The 22,893-nt window shown below is 38.0% G+C and overlaps 3 protein-coding genes across 4 annotated transcripts in view; 1 reads left to right on the top strand and 2 right to left on the bottom strand.

Annotated features, from left to right (window-relative positions):
* Window positions 1-768: 768 nt before the first annotated feature.
* LOC101889829 (polypeptide N-acetylgalactosaminyltransferase 35A) lies at window positions 769-3,182 on the bottom strand. The gene is made up of 2 exons (XM_005188261.4): window positions 2,039-3,182; window positions 769-1,978 (listed from the first exon to the last, which is right to left on the bottom strand). Exons 1-2 carry the CDS (start codon window positions 2,988-2,990, stop codon window positions 1,071-1,073), a joined length of 1,860 nt encoding a protein of 619 aa, XP_005188318.1. The 5' UTR covers window positions 2,991-3,182; the 3' UTR covers window positions 769-1,070.
* A 390-nt stretch (window positions 3,183-3,572) lies between these two features.
* On the top strand, window positions 3,573-7,828 carry LOC101891948 (DNA mismatch repair protein spellchecker 1). The gene is made up of 6 exons (XM_011296176.3): window positions 3,573-3,765; window positions 4,155-4,682; window positions 4,747-6,103; window positions 6,438-6,670; window positions 6,732-6,823; window positions 6,886-7,828. The coding sequence occupies exons 1-6, from the start codon at window positions 3,685-3,687 to the stop codon at window positions 7,346-7,348; spliced, it is 2,754 nt and encodes a 917-aa protein (XP_011294478.1). The 5' UTR covers window positions 3,573-3,684; the 3' UTR covers window positions 7,349-7,828.
* A 3,146-nt stretch (window positions 7,829-10,974) lies between these two features.
* LOC101889654 (voltage-dependent calcium channel subunit alpha-2/delta-3) overlaps window positions 10,975-22,893 on the bottom strand; it is a 32,167-nt gene continuing 20,248 nt past the window's right edge. The window contains exons 4-14 of one of the 2 annotated variants that reach the window (XM_059125176.1): window positions 22,343-22,857; window positions 21,789-22,148; window positions 21,545-21,715; window positions 19,294-19,371; window positions 18,703-19,222; window positions 15,631-15,660; window positions 15,012-15,517; window positions 14,703-14,945; window positions 14,546-14,639; window positions 14,059-14,483; window positions 10,975-12,258 (exon numbers count right to left, since the gene is read on the bottom strand). In XM_059125176.1, coding sequence (XP_058981159.1) covers window positions 12,151-12,258; window positions 14,059-14,483; window positions 14,546-14,639; window positions 14,703-14,945; window positions 15,012-15,517; window positions 15,631-15,660; window positions 18,703-19,222; window positions 19,294-19,371; window positions 21,545-21,715; window positions 21,789-22,148; window positions 22,343-22,857 — 3,050 coding nt within the window. In that variant the 3' untranslated portion in view covers window positions 10,975-12,150. The remainder of the gene's footprint in view (window positions 12,259-14,058; window positions 14,484-14,545; window positions 14,640-14,702; window positions 14,946-15,011; window positions 15,518-15,630; window positions 15,661-18,702; window positions 19,223-19,293; window positions 19,372-21,544; window positions 21,716-21,788; window positions 22,149-22,342; window positions 22,858-22,893) is intronic. The other variant, XM_011296175.3, reaches the window with a different exon arrangement.

Genomic DNA, 22,893 nt, shown 5'->3' with positions numbered 1-22,893 from the left:
TTCTGATCCCACGGTAGATTAATACCACCGGAGAGCGGCCATCGGCTGTTATGGCGACCCAACCATGACCATGGCCGGCGTTTGAGTTCAGGTGGACAACCGAAGGTGCACATTTTCAGCTGACCTCTTCGGCAAATAAACACGATAATTTTGTTTGTTTACAAACTGCTGGACAAATAATGTTTTTTTTTATCGGAGAAAACCAAATATGGCAGTTCACCACTTTCGGCCAAGCGAAGCAACTCTTTAGCTCTTTTGAGTCTATTTTCTTTCTGTTACGGTGTAAGTTCTTGCACTTTTTGGAATTTCAATGGCTTTACCCGGAGCTCAGTTTTTCAATATTTGCCGAATGGAATATTGCGATATGTTCAGCTCACGAGCCATTTTTCGGCCACTGCGAAGCGGGTTTCGATCAAGTCGCTTCTTTACTTTTCGAACCATTTCTGCTGATGTTGGTGTTTTCTTCCGTCCACTTCCTTGACGTCGGGCTACCTACCAGTATCAAGGTAACGTGCGATGTTACGAGACACAAAAGATTTCTTCACATTTAAATGCTGGAATCCTCTAGTGATAGCCACTTATGGTTTTCCACATTTGAACTGGTTCTGGCTGCCTTGAATACAGCCAATGCACTGAAAATTATACTCAGATCGGGGGCAATAATCTTGAGTCGAAGGTCTTGAGGTCTATTCAACCGCTAACTTCTTCCATTGTCTGTATGACAAACACTTTAATGCAGGATTCACTCCGTCCCACACAAACAAACCCTTTTATGTGAAAAATATACTTTATTTTGTTATTTTTTTATCTTAAAAATAAAAAAAGAATCATGCGATACTTTTATAGCAGTATAAAAGATATATAAAAAATATGTATATCTACTTATAAAACAATAATTGGACGTAAAAATTCGAAAAAACAAGTCTTTAAAAAAATATGAAATAATATCAAAAAAATATTTGAGTGGAATTGTTGTTTTGTGTACGTTATATACAGTGGAAAAAATGTCTTTTTGTGGCTTTTTGAACTCAGTTCAGACTTAATTTCTCTGTGAGTTGCTCTTTGGGGGGCTACGTATTCAGAACTTCCACCAAATCCCATGCACTCGATTCGTGTTTGGCACACAAATCCATTTGAAAAGCTGCCCCTGCCTGAGGTTTATCGGCCCGCAGACATGTACCAGTTGCCATATTGTAAATAGGACTACGTTCATTTTTGGTATGACGCCACTGTTGGTCGCCCAACATTTCGTGACATTTGTTAATCACAACCTGGGTATCACCAATCGCCTCCAGACACAAGAGGCGATCTAAAACTAATTCGGATTTATCCGTTTCATACCATAGCTGATTTCTGCCCTGTTGGCATTGTTGTAATACTAAAGAGCTGCCTTTTTTCCAAAAGCCTTTTACTTTGGGTGCCACCACGGAGGCACATAATTTTGTTCCTGAGAGTCTTAACATGTAGGTGGAAATGTAGTTACGTTTGCGCGAATGCCATGGCTGAAAAACTGGTAGCTGCTGTTGTTTTCCATTACTTTTGATGATTTCTTCGCCAGGTATCCGCAATTCGGGATAGACATTCTTCAGATACCAATCGAATGATTTGCATTGCAATTTCTCCCTTAAGGCCAAACGGTCGCTGATATCGCCGTAATCATAGCTTGGTGAGATTTTTTCATGTATCAAATAAAAACGTTTGAAGTCGTCCATCCAGACATGAGCCAGACGTAGCGAGTTTTTCATCATTGTGTTGGTGCCATCCGGGGCTGAGTAGGGTCGGCGTTTTCGAAAGATGTGGCCGACCCGAGAACATGGTACAATCTTAATGGCCCCTCCACATTGCCATACTCGAAAAGAGATCTCCAAGTTCTCACCACCCCAGATATCCATGCCCATGTCATAGCTGCCAATATAATCGAAATACTTGCGATTCACAGCAAATAAACCACCAGCCATGGTGGGTGATTTGAAGGGACCTGAAATGGAAATGATTTCATTATTACATGGCCCATATTACACATAGGAAACTCTCTTACCCTTAAAATCTTCTTGATCCTTAAGCGTTCCATCCGGCAGATTCTCCCATTTGTAGTGGAGACCCCAATTGAAACCCCCACGTACTAGGGGACTTGAGGTATACTGGAATGTATCGGGATTTATTAAATCTATAACTGGCACTGCCAATGTCGAATTCTCGTCACGTATCAAACGCAGCAATGGCTCGGCCCATTGCTGATTAACTTCAATGTGTGAATCCAAAAAGATGATGACATCACCTTTTGCCTCATGGGCTCCTATAACTCTGGAGCGAATGAGACCCTCCCGCTTGGTGTTGCGAATATAATGCAAATTATCATATTGCAATTGGGAATGTAATTCGGGCACCAAATGGAATTCCAATTCTGGTGAATCACTGTAATCATCCACCAATATTATCTCTTTCAGCAGCCATTCTGGAGTACGATCGATTACACTCTTTATGGAACGGAATAGTGTCATTTTGTGTTCATTATAAAAGCACATTACAATGGAAGCAGTTGGCAGTGTTTCAGATGGCTGGGTCACAGCGCGGGGGCATACTTTGTGTCTTGTATCAGGCACCGGGCGAGATAAACCAATATTATTCGAGACCAAGGCATTGAAGGCATGTTGCTTATAGCCAATGTCACGTATATACTTGTCCTGTTTGTTTCGCACAATACCCAGCGAATTCAATGGATCCTCATCCCCATCCACAATGGTAAGATTTAACAAAGCATTGGGGGATTTCTCCACCTTTTCACTCAGGCATTTTTCCTGGACACGGGCTTCAAATTTTAACAACGGATCCGGAGTCAAGGTCACATCATCAGCCACCAACCATCCACCCTTTTCAATGTCAGCTCGAAGTATATAGAAGTAGATGATCAGAGATGCAATGCCAAATACAATCAAATATGTTTCCAAACTCAATGTTTTACAAATTCGTCTCTTGAGTTGTGGTACCATTTTATTACTGGTTCAATGCATTGATTGATGTATCTGCAGACGAAACCAGGTTTGGACTTGACACACACACATATAGATTTGAAGAAGAGCTCAGTGATTTGCAGATGACAACAAATTGAAGAATTTTGCAATCATATCTTCACCCAAGGTAGATCTATCTTGATTAAACCCGTTTTTCAAGAAACAGACTACAAGGCAGCAATTCTTTGCCGTAACGCCGTTAGAAATAAAGCAACGAAGTAGGAGCGCATAAGGAAATACAAATCAAAACAAACAAATGACGATTGAAGCTTTGGAATATTCACTGTTTGAGCAAATGAACTAGTTTCAATTTATTTTTGCCGGCGACTCAGTCAATAATGGGGAGAGGTGAAGATAAAATTGTTGCTCTTCACGCTCTTCATACTAATGTAATCGAATATTTCTTTTAAAATAATTCAGTGTTAGCAAAAGACTACCGGTAAAAACCAGTTCAAAAAAAGATTCTCTCGAAAGAACCATCGGATGTAGTTCGGATCGCTCTCTATCTTGATTTATATTTTCTTCTCAGAGATGCCATATGATCGCATAGTTGCCATATCTCATTTAGTTTATTTTTGCAAGCGTCAGTTCGTTTTTTTTGTGAAGAAGTGGCGCAAATTTGTTAATAAATTTCGTTTTAATTATTGTTTGTAAATCCAAAAGTGTTGAGAAAATGGATAAACAGGCTCCACAGTTGAATATGGATACAAATTCCAGGCGAAATTTTATACGCTTCTTCAAATCTTTGGGTGAGGTGAGTGGGCAACAGTTGGCTTGTTTCCGAAAGGAAGATTCTTACCTTCGCACTTCTAAGGAAAGCAATTCGTTCTGTCTAAAAGGTCTAAAAATGAATTAAAAAGTGATAAATTGTTTAAAAAAGGACTTGGGTTCTTGCATTAGTATTTTGTCTTCCAGATCTTGGCCTAAGGACGGACGATAAATAGCAATATAAAATTAATATTATTATATGACTGTTTTGTTTTGTGGTTGATGTGCTAATCTAGTATGTGAGCTGTATGAATGATCAGCCAAATCCAAATTCTTTATTATGATGGTTATAATTCCGATCAAGACTATATGGAAGACTATACTGTCGCACTTTCAACTTAATTAACATTAATGCCCCCTTTTTCTTTTTTTTAGAAACCCTCTACTACTGTACGCTTCTTCGATCACAGCGATTGCTATACGGTTCATGGCAAAGATGATGCAAATCTTATAGCCCGTATGGTCTACAAATCCACAGCCTACATTACGGAAATGATACCTGATGACGCCACCTCAATACCCCACGTTACATTGTATAAAAATAAATTTGAATCTGCGGTTCGTGAACTTTTACTTGTTCGAAATTATCGGGTTGAAGTCTATGTTCGTAGTGCGACCGGTAACGCGAATTGGAATTTGGAATATCGTGGTTCGCCGGGTAATCTTTTGCAATTTGAGGATATCATTTTTACCAATAAAGAAGAACTGGTGGGCAACAGCATTCTATCGTTGCAAATGCGAATGAACAATAATGCCAGGAATATTGGTGTTGTGGCTGTGGAACAAAATGATTGCCTATTTCAGGTATTGGAATTTGTTGATGATGATTTCTTAACGGAGTTGGAGGCAACGGTTGTTCTGCTGGGTCCCAAGGAGTGTCTATTGCCTTCACAGGAGGGAGAGGTGAGTGGCATTTCCATTTAAAATGTCTTGAACTTTGTAAATTGTTATCTAATTTTTATTGCAGTATGAAGCCGTTAAAAATCTGCTGGAACGTAACGGCATCATGGTTACAGTTGCATCTAAATCTCAAATGGCCTCCGAAAAGAATGATTTGATCCAAGATTTAAATAAACTTTTACGTTTCAATAAGGGTCAACAAGAGGATGCGACAGGTCTGCCGGAATTAACATTTACCATAGCAATGGAAGCTTTGAAATTGGCCATAAAATATCTTGCCCTCATGAGCGATAGCAGTAATTTGGGCCATTACACGCTGCAACAATTGAATTTGAAAAGATTCGTGCACATGGACGCGGCAGCTGTAAGTGCCTTGAATATTCTACCCAAACCGGGAACCCATCCCTCGTCTCCTGCCTATAGATGGCAAAGTGTTTTGGGTGTATTGGATCGTTGTAATACTCCCCAAGGACATCGTCTTATGGCCCAATGGGTTAAACAGCCATTGAGGAGCCGGGAAATTCTAAATGATCGCCATGACATTGTTCAATGCTTCATTGAATCGCCGAATAGTTTAAATTCCCTGTACGAAGATTTTCTTAAACGTATACCCGACATTTTGATGTTAACCAAAAAGTTGCTACGCAAAAAAGCCAATTTACAGGATATTTTCCGGATCTATCAGGTGCTATTGCGTACACCCAAGATTATAAATTTGCTGAAATCTTTGGAGAATTCCACAGTGAAAAATGTCATTTGTGAACCTATGCAAAACTTTTTGGAAGATTTGTCGGGTCTCAAACAAATGGTAGAACAAGTTATGGATTTTGATGCCATCGAGAATGGAGAATATCTGGTAAAGGCTTCCTTTGATTCCGACTTATTGGATATGAAAGAACGTATGGATCACTTGCTGGAAAAAATGGAACGTTGTCAGGACAAGGCCAATCGTGATTTGGATTTGGATAAAAATTCTGTGAAATTGGTTAATGTGCCCAATGTGGGCTACACCCTGCGCATTACACTCAAAGATGATACGGTTTTGCGTAAAAATAAGGAATACAAAATTATCGATGTGTTGCGGGGAGGTATACGTTTTACGACCGATAAACTGTCATCCATAAATGATGAATTTGTCACTTTGCGTTCGCAGTATGAGGAACAGCAAAAGACCATTGTTGAGGAGATTATCAAAGTTGCGGTGGGTTATGCTAGCCCTCTTACAAGTTTGAATAATGAATTCGCCCAATTGGATTGTCTGGTTAGCTTTGCTATAGCCGCACAATCAGCCCCAATACCATATATACGGCCGCAAATTCTTGAAGAAGGTTCCGGGGAACTTGTGCTCAAAGATATTCGCCATCCTTGTTTGGAATTACAAGAACACATATCTTTTATTGCGAATAGTGTGGAATTCAAAAAGGGTAAGTAATACAAAACAAAGATAAATAATGAAAAATAAAATAAATAAATAAAAAATGTAAAAAAAGAAAAAAAAAATAAACAAAAAAAACTAAATGTCCAAACAGTCGAATGCGGTCAACCAGAAGACATTCAATCGGCTAATTTTGGCATTAAATAGGAATTTCAGTACAAAAAAGTGTGAGTTATATTTCAAAAAACAGAGATTTGGTAGCAACCCCTTCGTAATTCTTCAACTGAAATGTTCAAGGCCCTGCAAATTTCGAAATATCGAAATTTTGAAATATATAAAAATTTATATTTATTGTCTTCGTTTTTTCCTTCTCATTCATATAGACGTCTGTAATATGTTTATCATAACTGGCCCTAATATGGGTGGTAAATCGACATACATACGTTCGGTTGGAACTGCTGTTTTAATGGCTCATGTTGGCAGCTTTGTTCCCTGCTCGGAAGCCACAATTTCCATGGTTGATTCCATTTTGGGCCGAGTTGGTGCAAGCGACAATATTATTAAAGGTCTGAGTACCTTCATGGTGGAAATGATTGAGACTTCGGGAATAATAAGGGTGAGTTCCATGATTGAGTTCTTTAAAATAATTGTCAAAAATAATAACAATTTTATTTTAGTCTGCCACCGAGAAATCCTTGGTAATTATTGATGAATTGGGCAGAGGTACCTCCACGTATGAAGGTTGTGGTATTGCCTGGTCTATAGCCGAGTAAGTTTTTCTAGCTCACTATAAATTTTGAATACCACTAATTTTCATTTTTCTCCTTACAGACACCTGGCCAAGGAAACAAAATGTTTCACATTGTTTGCCACACATTTTCACGAAATCACCAACTTGTCCGAAACTGTGCCCACCGTCAAGAATTGCCATATGGCAGCCGTAGCAGACAATGATAATTTCACATTACTGTATCAAGTTAGGCCGGGCGTTATGGAGAAAAGTTTTGGCATACAAGTTGCACGTTTGGCTAATTTCCCCGAAAAAGTTGTACACCATGCCCAACAAGTCTACAATGAATTCGAAGATGAACATGCCGATAAACAGAGTTGCGATGATAAGGTGTTATTGGAGAAAATTAACAAAGCCATTGAGAATTTATCGACAACGGGCAATAATGTAGATATTAATGAAAGCGATCTGTCCAAATTGGTGGAACAATTCACGCAGGATATACGTAAATTGGATAGTGAATATTTTAAGTGTGTTTTGGCCACAGCTGGAGCAACAGAATAATCGTTTAATCTAAGTTCAAAATTTGCTCTCACATAATTTTTAATTGTTTTGTTTTAAAAACATTGTTTGTTTTCACTCAAAAGTGAATAATTTTGAATCGTGAAGGTAATTTCCATTTTCTTACAAGGCCAATTAGTATTTTTTTACAGTACAGATGATAAGCAAACATATTCGTAGCACATATGCGTATCAGAATCTGTTCAAGGCAACATAATGGAATACTCTGTCTTGAACAGGAACGTGAAGTACTTCTTCAAATTGAAATTCAATTTGTTGATATGGGCGAATATGATTTCTTTTCTCTCTGTGTATATAGAATTCTAAGTTTTTATATCGTCTAAGCATTTATTTCTTATCAATTTACAGTAAGAATAATTAACATTTAAACTCATCCTGGTGAAGTTTTCAAGAATCAATATTAGCAATTAAATAATAAAAATGTTGAAATTTTCAATACTCCAGAATACATGCTTCAATCAACATGAACATTGTTCAATTTACTCGTAAGGTAAGTCAAACATTTAATTTTTCTTTTAATTAATATTAATTTTTATATGATAATGTTTAAAAATATTTTTATTGTTATTTTTATTATTATAGTAATTTAAAAAATTACATAACGGTTGCATACGACAATCACTGATTAGAAGGAACTACAGAAGAGTAGCTTTTAAGAATTTATTCGTACATATTTATTTTAAAGAATATATATTGAAGGACCAATTAAGCTACAAACGTGGATTGAAAAAATATATATTTTATTTTGCTAGAAAATTTTGGAGTTTTTAAAAATATTTTTATCAGCTGCAACTTGACATAAAATATGTCGATTTTTAAAGAATATTTTGGAATGACCACCAGACTAATAAAAGTCGATTTAAAAAAATTATTTTTCAAGGAGAGTCGTTAAACGTGTGTTTTTTGAGATTTTGTCAAGGATCTTTATATCAAGAAATGCGGATTTTTAGGGAATACTTTTTAAGGATCATTAGACCAAGAAACTTGAATTTTTAAATAGTATATTATTTAAGTATCTCCAAGCCAATAGTTGTAGATATTTTAGATAATGCTTTTCAAGGATCACCAGACAATTAATGGTAGATTTTTATGGAAAATATTCAATGACAACCAGGCCAATCTGATTTTTTATTAAAATCTTCATGGATAATCGGTCCTATAAACGTGGACTTTTTACATTATATTTTTTCAAGGTCAAACATGGATGCAATCAAGGACCATCAGACCAATATACGTGGATTTTTTTCAAGATCATCAGACCAGTTATCAAGGCAGCTAACGTGAATTATTTGAATAATATTTTTAAGGGCCATCAAACTAGAAGACTTTGCTTTTATAGATAATTTTTCAAGATGTGGCTTTTACAGAGTATTTTTTAATCAATGTTTTTTTTTTGTTCAAAGACAAACAGAGCAATAATCAAGGATTTTTGAAGAATATTTGTTCTAGGACCATCAGTCCTATAAATGTGGATTTATAAGAATATATATTTTTATGAGACGCAGATTCGGCATGTCAAATGTCTCACCCGTTTTCGGCAAGGGCACACCATTCCCTCCGACTAGGCCTATCATATGTAGATGCTGATAGAGGATTTCTAAGCATTTTTTTTTGTAAAAATAATATACCCTCCAAATAATAATAATATGGAATGTATATTAAGTTTGTCATTCCGTTTGTAACACCTCGAAATATACATATTAGACCCCACAAAGTATATATATTCTTTATCAGCATAACACTCTTTGTCGATTTAGCGATGTCCGTCTGTCCTGAGGAAATCACTCTAGCTTCAGAAGGAAATTAAGTAGGTATTGAAAATGGTAATGAAAATGTAGGTCCACGTTTTGGTATAGCCCCCATATAATGGTTCCTCCCTATTTTCGGTATTTTGATGATTTTAGCGACATTATTCATCGGAATTGTTTAAAATTTGGTATTTGAAGTTCGTAATGGATTCTACAGCTTAAGACAGAAAATCGTCTGAGCAAGTCCACGTCTTCCTATTTTCAATATTTTGGTGTAGTTATATTATTCACCAGAATTGTTTCAAATTTGGTATTTGAATTTCGTAATGGATGGTACAGCCTATGACAGAAAATTGTCTGTGCAGGTCCACGTCTTCGTATAGCCCCCATATAACGGTACCTCCCGATTTTCTGTATTTTTGTGATTTTAGTGACATTATTCACCGGAATTGTTTCAAATTTGGTATTCGAAGTTCGTAATGGATATTACAGCCTATGATAGAAAATTGTCTGTGCAGTTACATGTCTTCGTATAGCCCTCATATAACGGTACCTTCCGATATTCGGTATTTTGATGATTTCAGCGACACTATTCACCCGAATTGTATCAAGCTTGGTATTTGAAGTTCGTAATGGATATTACAGCCTATGACAGGAAATTTTCTGTGCAAGTCCACGTCTTCGTATAGCCCCCATACAATGGTACCTCCCTATTTTCGGTATTTTGATGGTTTTAGCGACATTATTCAACGGAATTGTTTCATATTTGGTATTTGAAGTTCGTAATGGATATTACAGCCTATGACAGAAAATTTATTCTTATGGTTACTACAGTCCGTGACAGAAAATAGACAGAAAATTGTCTGTGCAGGTCCATGTCTTCGTATAGCCTCCATATAACGGTACCTCCCGATATTCGATGTTTTGATGATTTTAGCGATATTATTCACCGGAATTGTTTCAAATTTGGTGTTTGAAATTCGTAATGGATACTACAGTCTAAGGCGGAAAATTGTCCGTGCAACTCCACGTTTTGGTATAGCCCCCCATACAACGCTACTTCCCGATATTCGGTATTTTCATGATATTAGAGACATTATTCACCGGAATTGTTTCAAATGTGGTATCTTGTGTTCGTAGTGGATACTACAGCCTATGACAGAAAAATGTCTATGCAGGTACAGCTCTTCGTATAGACCCCATATAAAGGTACCTCCTGATATTCGGTATTTTGATGGTTTTAGCGACATTATTCACCGATTTTTTCATCAAATATCGCATTTGAATATTGTAATGGCTTATGACAAAAGTTGCCTATGCAGGTCCACGTCGTCATATATTCCCTAATATAACGTTACATTCGGTATTTTTATCAGAATTTTTTAAGTTTTTTTTTTTTTTGAAAATTGCCAAATTCGTTCCAAATGGTGGAGGATATTCCGCTTTTTTACTTGTTTATTATAGCCACGCAAAACAAACACTTCCTATTCGGAATTTTTAATTCCATTTTTCGATGGATTTTTTTAAATTCATATTTCTTCCAAATGGTGGAGGGAATTAAAGCTGCCTTTTTACTTGTTTCAATTACAATTATGGCTTCCAATCTACTTACCTTTAAAATTGCACAGATCAGTGCCATTAAATTGCATTCTTTAAACAATTGGTCTTTGTCTTTATTAAATTTACTTAAGATTAAAACAATTTTTCTTTAATATATTCTTCTTTTTTGGGTTTTTATGCATATTAAATATATATACATACATATGTATGTGTGTGTGTTTGTATTTTTTTATTAAACAATTCAAAAATAAATATATTATTATTTTGTGTGGTTTATCTTCAATCTTCTTTTTCTTTGCATCTCGTTTTGCTTTAAATTTGAAATAGACAAGTTTAGAAATTTGTAAAAAAATTGAATATGGCTTAAATGGAAACTGATTTGGCCTCATCTCTTAGGTATCCTCTTCTGAGTGGGAATTGCAAATTTCCTATTTATTTTAAGTATACATTTCCCAATCCCAAAACTATTTTTGATTTGAAGTCTATTTTTTCTTAAGTATTGAATCTGGGATTTCTGTTTTGGTCAGGGATATTTTTGAGGTGGTTGTTTGTTTATCATCGCTATAATCCCGTTTTTGTGCGTCCTGCTCAAAGAGTTACTCCTCGTCTCTAATATTGACTACTTAAGTTTGTTGTTCTGATAGAAAATATAGTGGGGGTGGCTTCGTATCGTTTCATTTAGCTTGGCTTAATTTTTATACAAAAAATATATAGGTAAAGGCATTTAGAGTTTCATAATTTGTTTGGTTTTTTTGTTTTTTTTTAAGTTCTAAAAAAAGTAACTGGACAAAGAAAATTAGAAATATTTATTGTTTTGGTTTAATTTCTAAGAAATATAAGGCTTCTTGTTTAAAGTTGTTGTATTTTTTATAACTAGGATTCCTTGGTTGTTGTTGTTTTTGTTTGGCTATATGGTTTTGTTTTTTTTTGGTTTAGGTGGTAATAGACTAGTAGTTTCTTTGGTTGGTGTCATCCTCATCTCTTTACTTTTTGGTATAAAAAATAATTTTTTTCTTCAACAAAAATTCAAAAATTCCATAAAAAAAAATTAAAGTATTTGTTTGTATATATTGTTAATACAATACAAAATAATTGAATAAAAAAATATATTTTCAAAATGGACTTTCCTTTGCTAAAAGTCTGGGTTTATGTTGGTTATAACAAATAAAAATATAATTAAAAAAAAAAAACATTTAACTATTAGTGTGTAAGGCTTTTTGTTCTAGTTTCTTGTGGACGTTGGACGTTTTACGACGCCGGAGAGGCGGTTCGTTTTTCATTTGGCATTTTATAAATTTGTAAAAAAAAACGTTTTCTTTGGTACTTTTACATTTTGGCAAATTGGTTTTTGGAGGCTATCCTCCCATGGAATTGAGTGTTGTGACAACAATGTTGTTCTCACACAAACAATCTTTATACAAAAATATATTTGGCTAATAATGTTAATTTGTTTTTTTTTTCTCCGGAACTACCATTTTAAGCTTGTAATAATCGCACCAGCAGCACAATCGCCATTCCAATGCTCATCAGAATCATGCTAAGTGATATTGAGGATGCATCACCACAGTATGTATAGAGAGCCTCCTGCAAATAAACGAAGAAAAGGGAAACAAACAATTGAGAAATGTGTAAGACAATAATCGTGGAATTGTTAAGGGATTTTCTTTAGAATCCAACTTTCCGAAGCAAAAAAAAAAAAAACTTAGAAAATATCAGTCGGTTTTGCCGACAAATGTACACCCCCAGCCAATGTTCAATTATTTAAATATATTTTGACTTCTGTTATGATATTATAAGTGAAAAAACGATGATCCGAAGAGATGCGCTTGATATATTAACCGAAAAATTGTCAAACCTCCCGAGGGCGACAAGTACTACATCGTATCAGATTTCTTCCCGTCGAGGAGGCACCATCGCAGTTTACGATGGGTGACGTTCCAAATGTCATCCGAAACTCTAAGTCATTCAATGCGTTGTGCCTAGACGGAATCTCAATTTTAATGATTAAACAACTGGATACGCCGGGAGTTGAGTAGCTGGCAAATGTTTCCAAACCTGTCGTTCCCGAAGCCTAGAAAAAAGGACTGAAGCCAGGCAAGGATGCCAGCAAAGGCGAAACATACGGACCAATTTCGCTTTTGGCGTCAGTAGCACCGACTCTTGAGGCTTTACTCTCCTCCACAGCATCAGAGAAAGGTTTCCAGTTGCCAACCATATGCAACCATTTCCACATAAGACAAGAGGATTGAACCAGAACAATCCGTGTGACAGAACAGTGTTGGTAGCACTTGACCTATAAAAGGTATTTGATACGGTCAATCATGTCATACAGTTTGAGGACGTGCGGAGAACTAGCTGAATTTGCTGGTCGAGGGAAATTTAATGCCGACCATTAACTACCCCAAAATTTTAGGGGTCAGATTCGACAGCATGTTGAAGTCGTCCGCGCAAGCCACAGCTATCTGCGAGAAGATGAAAATTTGTAACAAGGTCCTCAAGGCCGGTCCGTGGTCAGCTATGCGTCCGTGGTCAGTGTGGTCTGCAATTACTAGTGCTACGCAATGGAAGCGTGCCAATGTGCTGCTACATGAGAAGGCGAAAGTTCTTCCCTTACTCCAGCATAATCATATGCTTTCGTTGAAGTACCTGCTTGGGTGTACCGTGAGAGTCATCCCAACCATCATATGGTGGATACAATTCTCCCACCAAGGCGTGCCAGAAAGAACATACATGATCAAGAGAGAGACAGAGGTCCAGCGCTATAAGGGAGAACCTCTAGATCAAGAAGCCTATCAGGCAGGTCTGAATGGTATTCATACCCTTGCAGTCGCAGATGCTATCAGCAATTACAGGAAGTATGCCGACCTTGGATTCCACCCCCATCCATTGCAGCTGAAGAAAGCTGCCTAGACACCAGGGTAGTTTTGACGAAATTACGTTCAGTATGGTGATTCATATTCAATTCACTCCAGAAGATCTCTGGATACAGTCCGTTAAAGTAGCAGAATTTTTTAACCTGGAGCTTGAAGCAGATTAGCAGAATATAAACATCCATATTTACTATTTCGACAACAACGACAAAAATAGCTTTCTGTGACTAAATGAAAAGTAGGAAGAAACACCTCAAGGCATTAGATGGCATCACATGGGGTGCGGACAAGGAGACCTTGTTGTCCTTTTATAACAATATATAAAAAAGGTTGCTTTCTTTTTGAACATGGAGTTAGAAACATAGCCTGAGAATAGAAGATAAGGACGAACAAAGCATTACGAGCTGCTACAACAATAACAAAAACTAAGTCAGGCATCCTTCTTTTTCCTCAGTATCAATCAACAATCCGTCTCCCCACCATAAAATCTCTCAAATATCCCCGCCATACTTACATTTTCATCCTCCGTAAAACATTCCTCAATGCGTCGACGCTCATAGAAACTCATGTTCAGCTTATAGCAGGGAAATTCCGTATCATATACCACCATTGTTGGTTCGACAGACAAATCTATGTTACCCTTGGAGGGTTTCAAGACATCTATGACTATTAGTAACAAATTGGAATTGGGTATTTTCTTAACATGGAAAGGTCGGCTATTGGGTAGATGTGTAAAGTCACGTTCCTTTTGCACCTCGACTGGATCCAGGGTGAACAGGCGTACTTTCTTGTCGCAAGGAACATAGACCGGTTCTGGTGGTGGTTCGTGGAAGATATGTTCCTTTTCTTCGCCTTCTCCCTCACTCTTCGGCTTTACCTCAACATAGGGTTCATTCAGGCCGCTGTAGTCATCCTCCACATTGTCACTGTAGTCGAGGTCTGCGAAGGGAAGGAAGAAATTTAAATTTGATAATTATTTAGAGGGTAATGAAGTGTCTTACATGGTGCTCCCTGGACCCACATTTGTATGCGACTGTAATGCCAAAAGACCTTGGCCACAAGCCATTTCCAGGCCATGCTAAATAATTGCAGGGGCTAAAAAGGAAGTTTGAATTGGTTTTAAAGATGATTGCATTTTTGGATGCTGTTGTAACTTACATGCAACATGGTATTGGCATCATTGAACCTATCCGTACTATTCGGACACAACGACTGATAATCGTAGACAATAATTTCCTTGAAATAATTGGCATCTACCATGGCCTGCATAATCTCAGCATGATATTCACCAAAGAAAATACCCGTGTGATTGGGATTGTGGGCCAAAATAATGTAGCCATTGTTGTCAATGACATAGCATTCCTTTTCGTCGCTGTTACAGGTTTTTATGCAGCCATTGCACTGGAAAAGAACCCGAAATTAATATACCTCCCCATTTTTCTATTTTTTAAGCGGAACAGTACTTACATTATCCATGCTGGTTATATTGTAGAAACGTTCATACATCAGAGCATATGAAAACTGAAAACCCACCACACAAGCTGGGGCCTCCTTGCCACCGTCTCGAGGGAAAATCGCATGTGAAGCCATAACCTGTAGCTGTTTATGCTCCTGCGGATCGGCCGCATGTTTCACCGAATAAACAAAAGTTTCCGTCAACTCTGAGTGATGTTGTAAAATGGCACTACGATACCACGTTTCATCAATGGCCTTGGTATGATAATCACCAAATTCCCGATCATTGTTATTTTCCTCTTCGGCATAGATAAATTGCCAACGCGTCAGACCACTCATTGTGGCCACAAATCGTTGACTTGCCCCAAAACGTTCAATCAAAGCTCGTTCCTCGTCATTTTTAAATTTCCACACTCCATAACTGGAGTAGGTTACCTTGGCATCGAAAATAAGCAACTGGACCAATTCCTTATTGCAATAATAGGCATCCTCATCCAGATTGGTACGGCTACAGTTTCCTGGGGAAGATATGTTTTATTGGTATTAGTTTCACTACCATGGGAAAGCAAGGTTGGAGGAGGTTATTAAAGAGTAGGTCTCTTCATTTGTTTCATTTTAAATTGGAGCTTACTTCTCTTGGTACGAAATCTTCTTCTTGCAGCTTTGCAAAGAAAATAATAACATAACCTCATTATTATCACTTTTGAATATCAGAATCTGAACTGAAGCTATTTTTTCTTTTTCAGTTGATTTTTTTACTTTTTTCTTTAAGTGAATTGGAATGAGGACTAAATCCCATACTAGATTTGGTTGGACTGATCTCAGGATTTACTAAGGACTTAATGGGACCTATGAATTTAACTGCATTACTAATGTCGGGGATCCTACAAAGCAGGTTCTCTAAGTGATCAACAAATGATGGACTACTTTCCTAAGAGAAGGACTATAAATATTGTTTAGAATTCTCAACTAAAGACGATTTTTTTATTTTAGATAACTTGAGCCGTCCTTCAAAACCCTTGAATGAGGACATAAATTGGAAAATAAATTTGAAAGGGTAAATCACATTTCTCACAAAGGACCACGAAGGTTATATTAAAGAATGCATACATTTCTTGAGACTACTAATCCATTCGGAGACCTACTTCTCCATTGTGTTCATCATAAAATTAAGAAAATAGAAGAAAAGAAAAGAGGGGTACAGGGCAAGAAAAGTAAAGGTGGTATGTAATCCTCGAAGAAATTAACGTGTTGTCTTCATCCACTATAGTCTTCTGGGTAACTGAAGAAGGACTGCTGGTTCAGTGTGTCGGAGAATGAAGACAGAATGTCGTGTCCGTCCGTCTCACACCAAAGAGTGTCGGAGGGTGGCAGAGAGTAAATCTTCCACTGTTCCAGTTTCCTCCTTATCTTGACAGAGCCTGCAGTTGTTGTTGTAGCAGTAGTATATGTGGATGTTTATATTCTGCTAATCTGGTTCAAGCTCCAGGTTTAAAAATTCGGTTACATTAACGGGATGTAACTATAGATCTTCTGGAGTTAGATGGGTGGGTTTGGCTGTGCAATTAAAGAGGTGCAGCGTATTGTGCGGGCCTGTATCACACGCCGGGCAGACGTCACAAACATCTTCGTCAATTCGTGTCCAATACGAATTGAGACGACTACACCACCCTGAACGTAATTGCACCAAAACTACCCAGGTTTGTCTAGGCAGCTGACGTTCTTCAGCCGCAATGGATGGTGGGCAGATGCTGATGCATCTGCAATTGCTGATGGCATCATAGGCTTCTTAATCTAGAGGTTCTCTCTTATGGCGTTGGACTTCTCTCTCTATAACATGTATTTCCTTCCTGCCACGCCTGGGTGGGGGAGTTTTATCCACCATATGATGGTTGGGATGATTCTCACGGTAACACCCAAGAAGATACTGCAACGAAAGCATTTGATTATGCTGACATAAGGGAAGGACTTTCACCTCCTCATGTAGATGATCCGCTGGTGTCATGAGGAGGCATCCTTTCGCAGTTCTCAGGGCAGCATACTGGCAGGTCTGGATGTGCTTTCACTGCATAGCACTAGTATTCGCAGACCACACTGGAGTCGCATATCTGACCACAGACCGAGCTACCGCGTCATATGAAGTCAACAAGGTTTTCTTGTCGGCACCCGTAATAGCTGTCGCAGATAGCTATGGCTTGCGCGGACGACTTGAAAATCCCGCACATGTGACTCCTAGAATCTTGGGGTAGTTCGTGGTCGGTATTAAATTTCCCTCGACCTGCTCATTCAGCTGTGTTCTCATCTCCACAGACCATGTGGTAAAGAGAGATGTGGCCCTTGACTTCGTGGCGGATATTTTCATATTCCTCGCGTGTAAGTATGCGGAAAGCTCCGCGAGGGAGGGGTTCAACCTTTCACTTATGTCATCGACTCCTGGCAGTAATCGGTGTCGTCGCCACTCAACTCATGACCCTTATGTTACAATGACCTGTGTAGATTGTCACCACACGTTTTAGATCTGATTTGCCATGGAAATGAGCGACCTTAATCTCTTCCCATTTATGTTTATGTCAGAGCACAGATTTGCTGATTTTCACTCGAGATCGAAACTAGCTCCCGAGAAGGATTGCTCGAATAGTGGGAGTTTTTCACGTAGAAAAAATACACATACATAGAAATACAACAACGGCATGACCAAACTAAAGAGTGTTCGGTAAGAGTACGAGCTTGATGCTGAACAAAATGTGCAAATTGACTTTTGCTATATTTTCTGCTCCCAGGAGCGCTTGTGCTCGAATTCGATAACTCTTTGCCCAAATTCGGGTTTTGGAAGTCTGGTTTATGTATCACTCGTTAAAAGTGGCACAATGGTGCCTTCACCGAATTGTTGATCTCCATACCGATTTACTCGGATTGACGTCTTCCCAATTCATCTACTGATTCATTTTCCTATATGTTGCAATGGCCTGGATGCATCAATGCATTCATCTATTTAGACATGCCTGATAGGTTTCCTTATCTAGAGGCTCTCTTGTTTCGTTTGACCTCTCTATTTATATCATGCAGATACTTCCTGACACGCCTGGGTAGGGGAGTTCTGTCTACCATATAATAGTTAACCTCCAGGCAGATACTGCAACGAAAACATTCGATTGTGCTGACTTAAGGGAAAAATCTTTCTATCCTCATGTAAATGGTCCACACGAGTCATGAGGAGTTGTAAGATGGCACATATTCTCTGCGAAAATTGAAGGGCTAGATTATATTTTTCAAAAAGAGATCATGAACCATGATGTGACTAGTCCAAAACTAATTTTCTAAATTATTCTTTAGATGAGCAGATTATAATTCCCAAACAAGACTATGAGGGGACCATGTGTTAGTCCAAAATAAATATTTTCAATTATGTCTCACAAAGGACTTCATGAGTCTTGTAAGTAAAACAGTTCTGCTAATGAGGTTTGGCCGGAAAGATCATACTCTAATGGGTTGATTGATCCAATAGTAATCCTCTAAATTATGTTTCACAAATGACCCCTTGTGATTTATGGCTTAAACTATTCTAATAAAAATGCATCTTTAAATTGTGCTTCACGAAGGACCCCATGGGTTATATGCCTTAAACTATTCTACAAATTAGGCTACTTCTACAAAAGCAATTACTCTAAATTATTTTAATAGTGAAAAACTCCCCATTACTCACCATTCCCCTCACTGTCCACATCGTCGGCATACTGTTCATACCAACCCCAATCGGGTTGGACCATTTTCTTCAAAAAGTGCCTTAGCTCATCCTCGGGCGTTTTAAATTCATGACCTTCCAAATAATGATATTTACAATACACCCAATCCGGATGGACTTTCCAATTGTCGCCCGTAAAGAAATCCGATATATTAACTTTCATATGGATATTTTTCAAAACTTCATCGCCAACTTTAATCCATGTCTTGCCATAGGTACTTGGCAAGACAATACCCAAACTGAACGGTGTATTCGGCAGAGGAGCAAAGAAATAGTCCTGCTGTTGATCGATGACCCTACGCATTTTATCATAATGCATTTTAACACTAATGCCAATCAGCTCTCCCGTCTCATTGTGTACCAAACGTTCGCGTAGCCTCAAAATCAATGGACCCGGTTCACGGGGTATGTCATCTTCAGACAGCTGCTCAACTTCGGTGAAATCGATACTATTGTAGTTGGGATTCATGACACCGTTGTACTGGAAGAAAATTGAGATGTTGATATTTTTGTGAGTATTAGAAATTAAGAAAGAATATAAATGTTACTCACCCCAATGGGCCTTAGATCAGGATGTAGCAGCACGTAGCCATTGTTAGAGACCACAAATGAATAACCATTTACACCCAGCTGAAATGAGAGCAAAACATTGTAGGCCAGGTGAAGATATTTCCATTACACTATGCAACAAATTTCAATTTTTATACCCTCCACCAGACTTTGTATGGTATATTAAGTTCGTCATTCCGTATGTAACTCATCGAAATAATAGTTTGAGACCACCCTACAAAGTAAATATGTTCTGTTGTAATCACGCTAGACTCGAAAGGAATAAATATAGGAAGCTAAAATTTTGCACAGGTCAGTCTTTTGTCTGCATGCAGGTCAAGTTCGAAGATGGGTCATATCGGTCCACGATATCATATAGAACCCATATAACGGTATTTTGATGATTGTTGCCAAATTTTTCAATGGAATTGTCTGAAAATCCACAAAAGAAGTTCCTTCTGAGTACTTTACCCCCTGGAAGAGTATTGTCTATATAGGCCCACAATATCTATAGCCCCCATGTAACGGTACCTTCCAATATTCCGTATTTTGATGATTTAAGCAACATTTTTCACCGGAATTGTGTCAAATTTTGTATTTGAAGTTCCTAATGGGTACTACATACTGTGACAGAAAATTGTATGTGCAAGTCCACGTCTTCGTATAGCCCCCATATAACGGCACCTCTCGATATTCGGTATTTTGATGATTTTAGCGACATTATTCACCCGAACTGTTTCAAATTTGGTATTTGAAGTTCGCAATAGATACTACAGCCTATGACAGAAAATTGTCCGTGCAGGTCCACGTCTTCATATATCCCCCATATAATGGTACCTCCCTATATTCCGCATTTTGATGAGTTGAGCGACTTTATTAAGATTTTAACAGAATTTTTTACTCATTTTTGAAATTTTCCAAATGGTGGAGGGTATTCAAATTTCGGCCCTGCCGAACTTACTGAGAGATCATTTGATAGGTCAAAAAGTGCCTAGTCAAAATAACGGCCTTAGACTCTAGGTCTCTTTGGACAAAATCCGTTTCGGAACATATGGAGACGATCTAGTGATGTCCGTCCGTCCGTCTGTCTAGCTGGTGCGCACGATAACTTTCGAACGGATCATCCGATTTGGTCCAAACTTGGTACATCCTAATATTATTATCAAACATAGATCGAGTTCGGAGATGGACAATATCACAATATTTGTTTTTAACCCAAGGTCTGGTGTGAAGATGGGATATATCGGTGCACTTCTTTTGGTACCTCCCCCATAAAGGTCAATATTTTGAGTATGCCTGAAGCCCTTAAAACGCGAAATTAACATCCGTTTCCATTCAGATTTGGTACATCTCAATATTTCCATCAATACAAGATTTGTTATAAATATGGTAGAGATCGGACCATTTCTTCTGGTATCTTCCGCCCAAAGGGTCAAAGTTTTGAATAACCAAAACGGCCATAAAATCCGAAATACGGTTCCCTTCAAATTCCACACATCACGATATTTTTATTAACACAAGGTCTGGTGTGAAGATGGGACATATCAATCCACTCCTTCTGGTACCTCCATCACCAAGGGTTAAGATTTAACCATGAAGCTCAAAAAACGCGTAATTAACATCCGATTCCATTCAGACTTGGTACATCTCAATATATCTGTCAATATTAGATATCTTATAAATATGGTAGAGATCGGAACATTCCTTCTGGTACCTCCCCCAAAAAGGGTCAAGGAATTGAATAACTAAAAAGATCATAAATCCGAAATAAGCATTCGGTTCCCTTCAAATTACACACATCTCAATATTTTTTATTAACGCAAGGTTTGGTGTGAAGATGGAATATATCGGTCCACTCCTTCTGGTACCTCCCCCACAAAGGGCTACACATATTTTCACATTTTTCAAAAATTTCTACATATCTCAAAAAGTATAGTCCAAATCTGGCACGTTGTAATATTTTTATCAGAATTGGTCAATATTGGCCAACTGCTTTGGAAGCTTCCCCATAAAGGGTCAAGAGTTTGAATAATTATAACTCAAGGTTGTGGGTATATATCTGTCGGAAAAACCGACATATATTTTGAGTTGCGTTATGATTATTCAAACTGTTGACCCTTTATGGGGTAGGTACCGAAAGAATGGGCCGATATTGTCCATTTCGTTTCAGACCTAATTCTCATATCGCCTATTTCTATTCACTACTTATCATTTGGAAAATATTTCGTATCCCATCCCATTTTTCCTGTCCTACCTTATATGGTAATGTCAGCTTATCGATATCTTCCACTGGTACATCGGTGCCAGCCACACCCAGAAGTCTGGCTTTTTTGGTTGCATTCGGTTTCAAATAGGAACGATCGAAGGCCGGTACACCCACAGCTATCATGAGGCGGGCATTTGTGGAATTTCCCTCGGGTTTATACTGTTCCAAAAAATATTGAAGAACAAAATTAATTGAAAAACGTCTTTTAATAAATTCCAATTTCTTTACAAACCGTTTTATCCGTAAAAGCATGAGTCCACGTTGGCGGATGATCTATGTCCTGCAGCACCAACGGCGTTGCTATAACATCTACATATTTCAACGATTCATCTTGCACCTCATCCAGTGTCTGAACATGAGAATAATACCCTCGATTCAGACATGCCATCCATTGTATCTCCTCCACTTTGGTAACCTCCTTGCCCAGCAGATAAGTAAATATTCGAACATTCATACTCATTGTACCATTTTCTCCATCACCCCAGTTATAGGTTTGGAAAACTTCTGTCGTATTGCCGGCTACACCATCTGTGACCACCATAATGGCCTGATTACATTTATGGGTGGTATTGCAGTCACGTTTTATGTAGTACTACGGGAGGGAGGAAAGATTAGAAAATTGAAAATAAAAATAAATTGGTTTTATTCCTTTTTTGGAATTTCCGTTCCCCTGGATCATATTGCATTCCTGACTATTTTTCCAATAGAAACCAGATTTTTTTCAAAACTTTTTTATTATCCTATTTTTTTGGTTTCTATTAAAAAAATAATTCAGCGAAAATTCACCTCTTTAAGCAATTCAAAGGCCTTGGTATATGCTATGGTCAGATTTGCATATCCCGTGGGTTTTAACTTGCTTATGGCATGATTAAATACACCAATATTTTCCGGGGTTGCCTGGACCAGGGCATCTTTGAAGCAGGGTATGACATCATCCACCGTGGCCGAATAGTTGAAAATCGTAAAGAAATCATTGTTCGAGAAGGTATCCAAAATGCTGCGTATTGTGAATTTGGCCACGTGCTGGGGGAAACCAACCATGGACCCTGAGTTGTCCAGCAGAATTACAATATCCTTGGAACAGGTGGCCGTTTCAATGTACCATGAACGTTTGCGACAATCGTAGATGTCAGCATTACTGTCCTCATCCGATTCATCCCACTGGATGGCAGGAAAATGTCTTAGAATGCCGGTGTCAGAGCCAAAATATTGCCATGACAGGGCGGGATCAGACTTGTAGTTTTGTCTAAAGATCTCATCCAGGGCCTCCGTCCACATGATGGCCTCCAGGACGGGAGGATCTATAAAATATTTTTTTTTTCATTATTATATCCTTT

The sequence above is a fragment of the Musca domestica genome, unplaced genomic scaffold (genome assembly GCF_030504385.1).
Source record: "Musca domestica strain aabys unplaced genomic scaffold, Musca_domestica.polishedcontigs.V.1.1 32, whole genome shotgun sequence".
Classification (NCBI taxonomy): domain Eukaryota; kingdom Metazoa; phylum Arthropoda; class Insecta; order Diptera; family Muscidae; genus Musca; species Musca domestica.
This window is presented reverse-complemented; position numbering and strand designations above follow the sequence as displayed.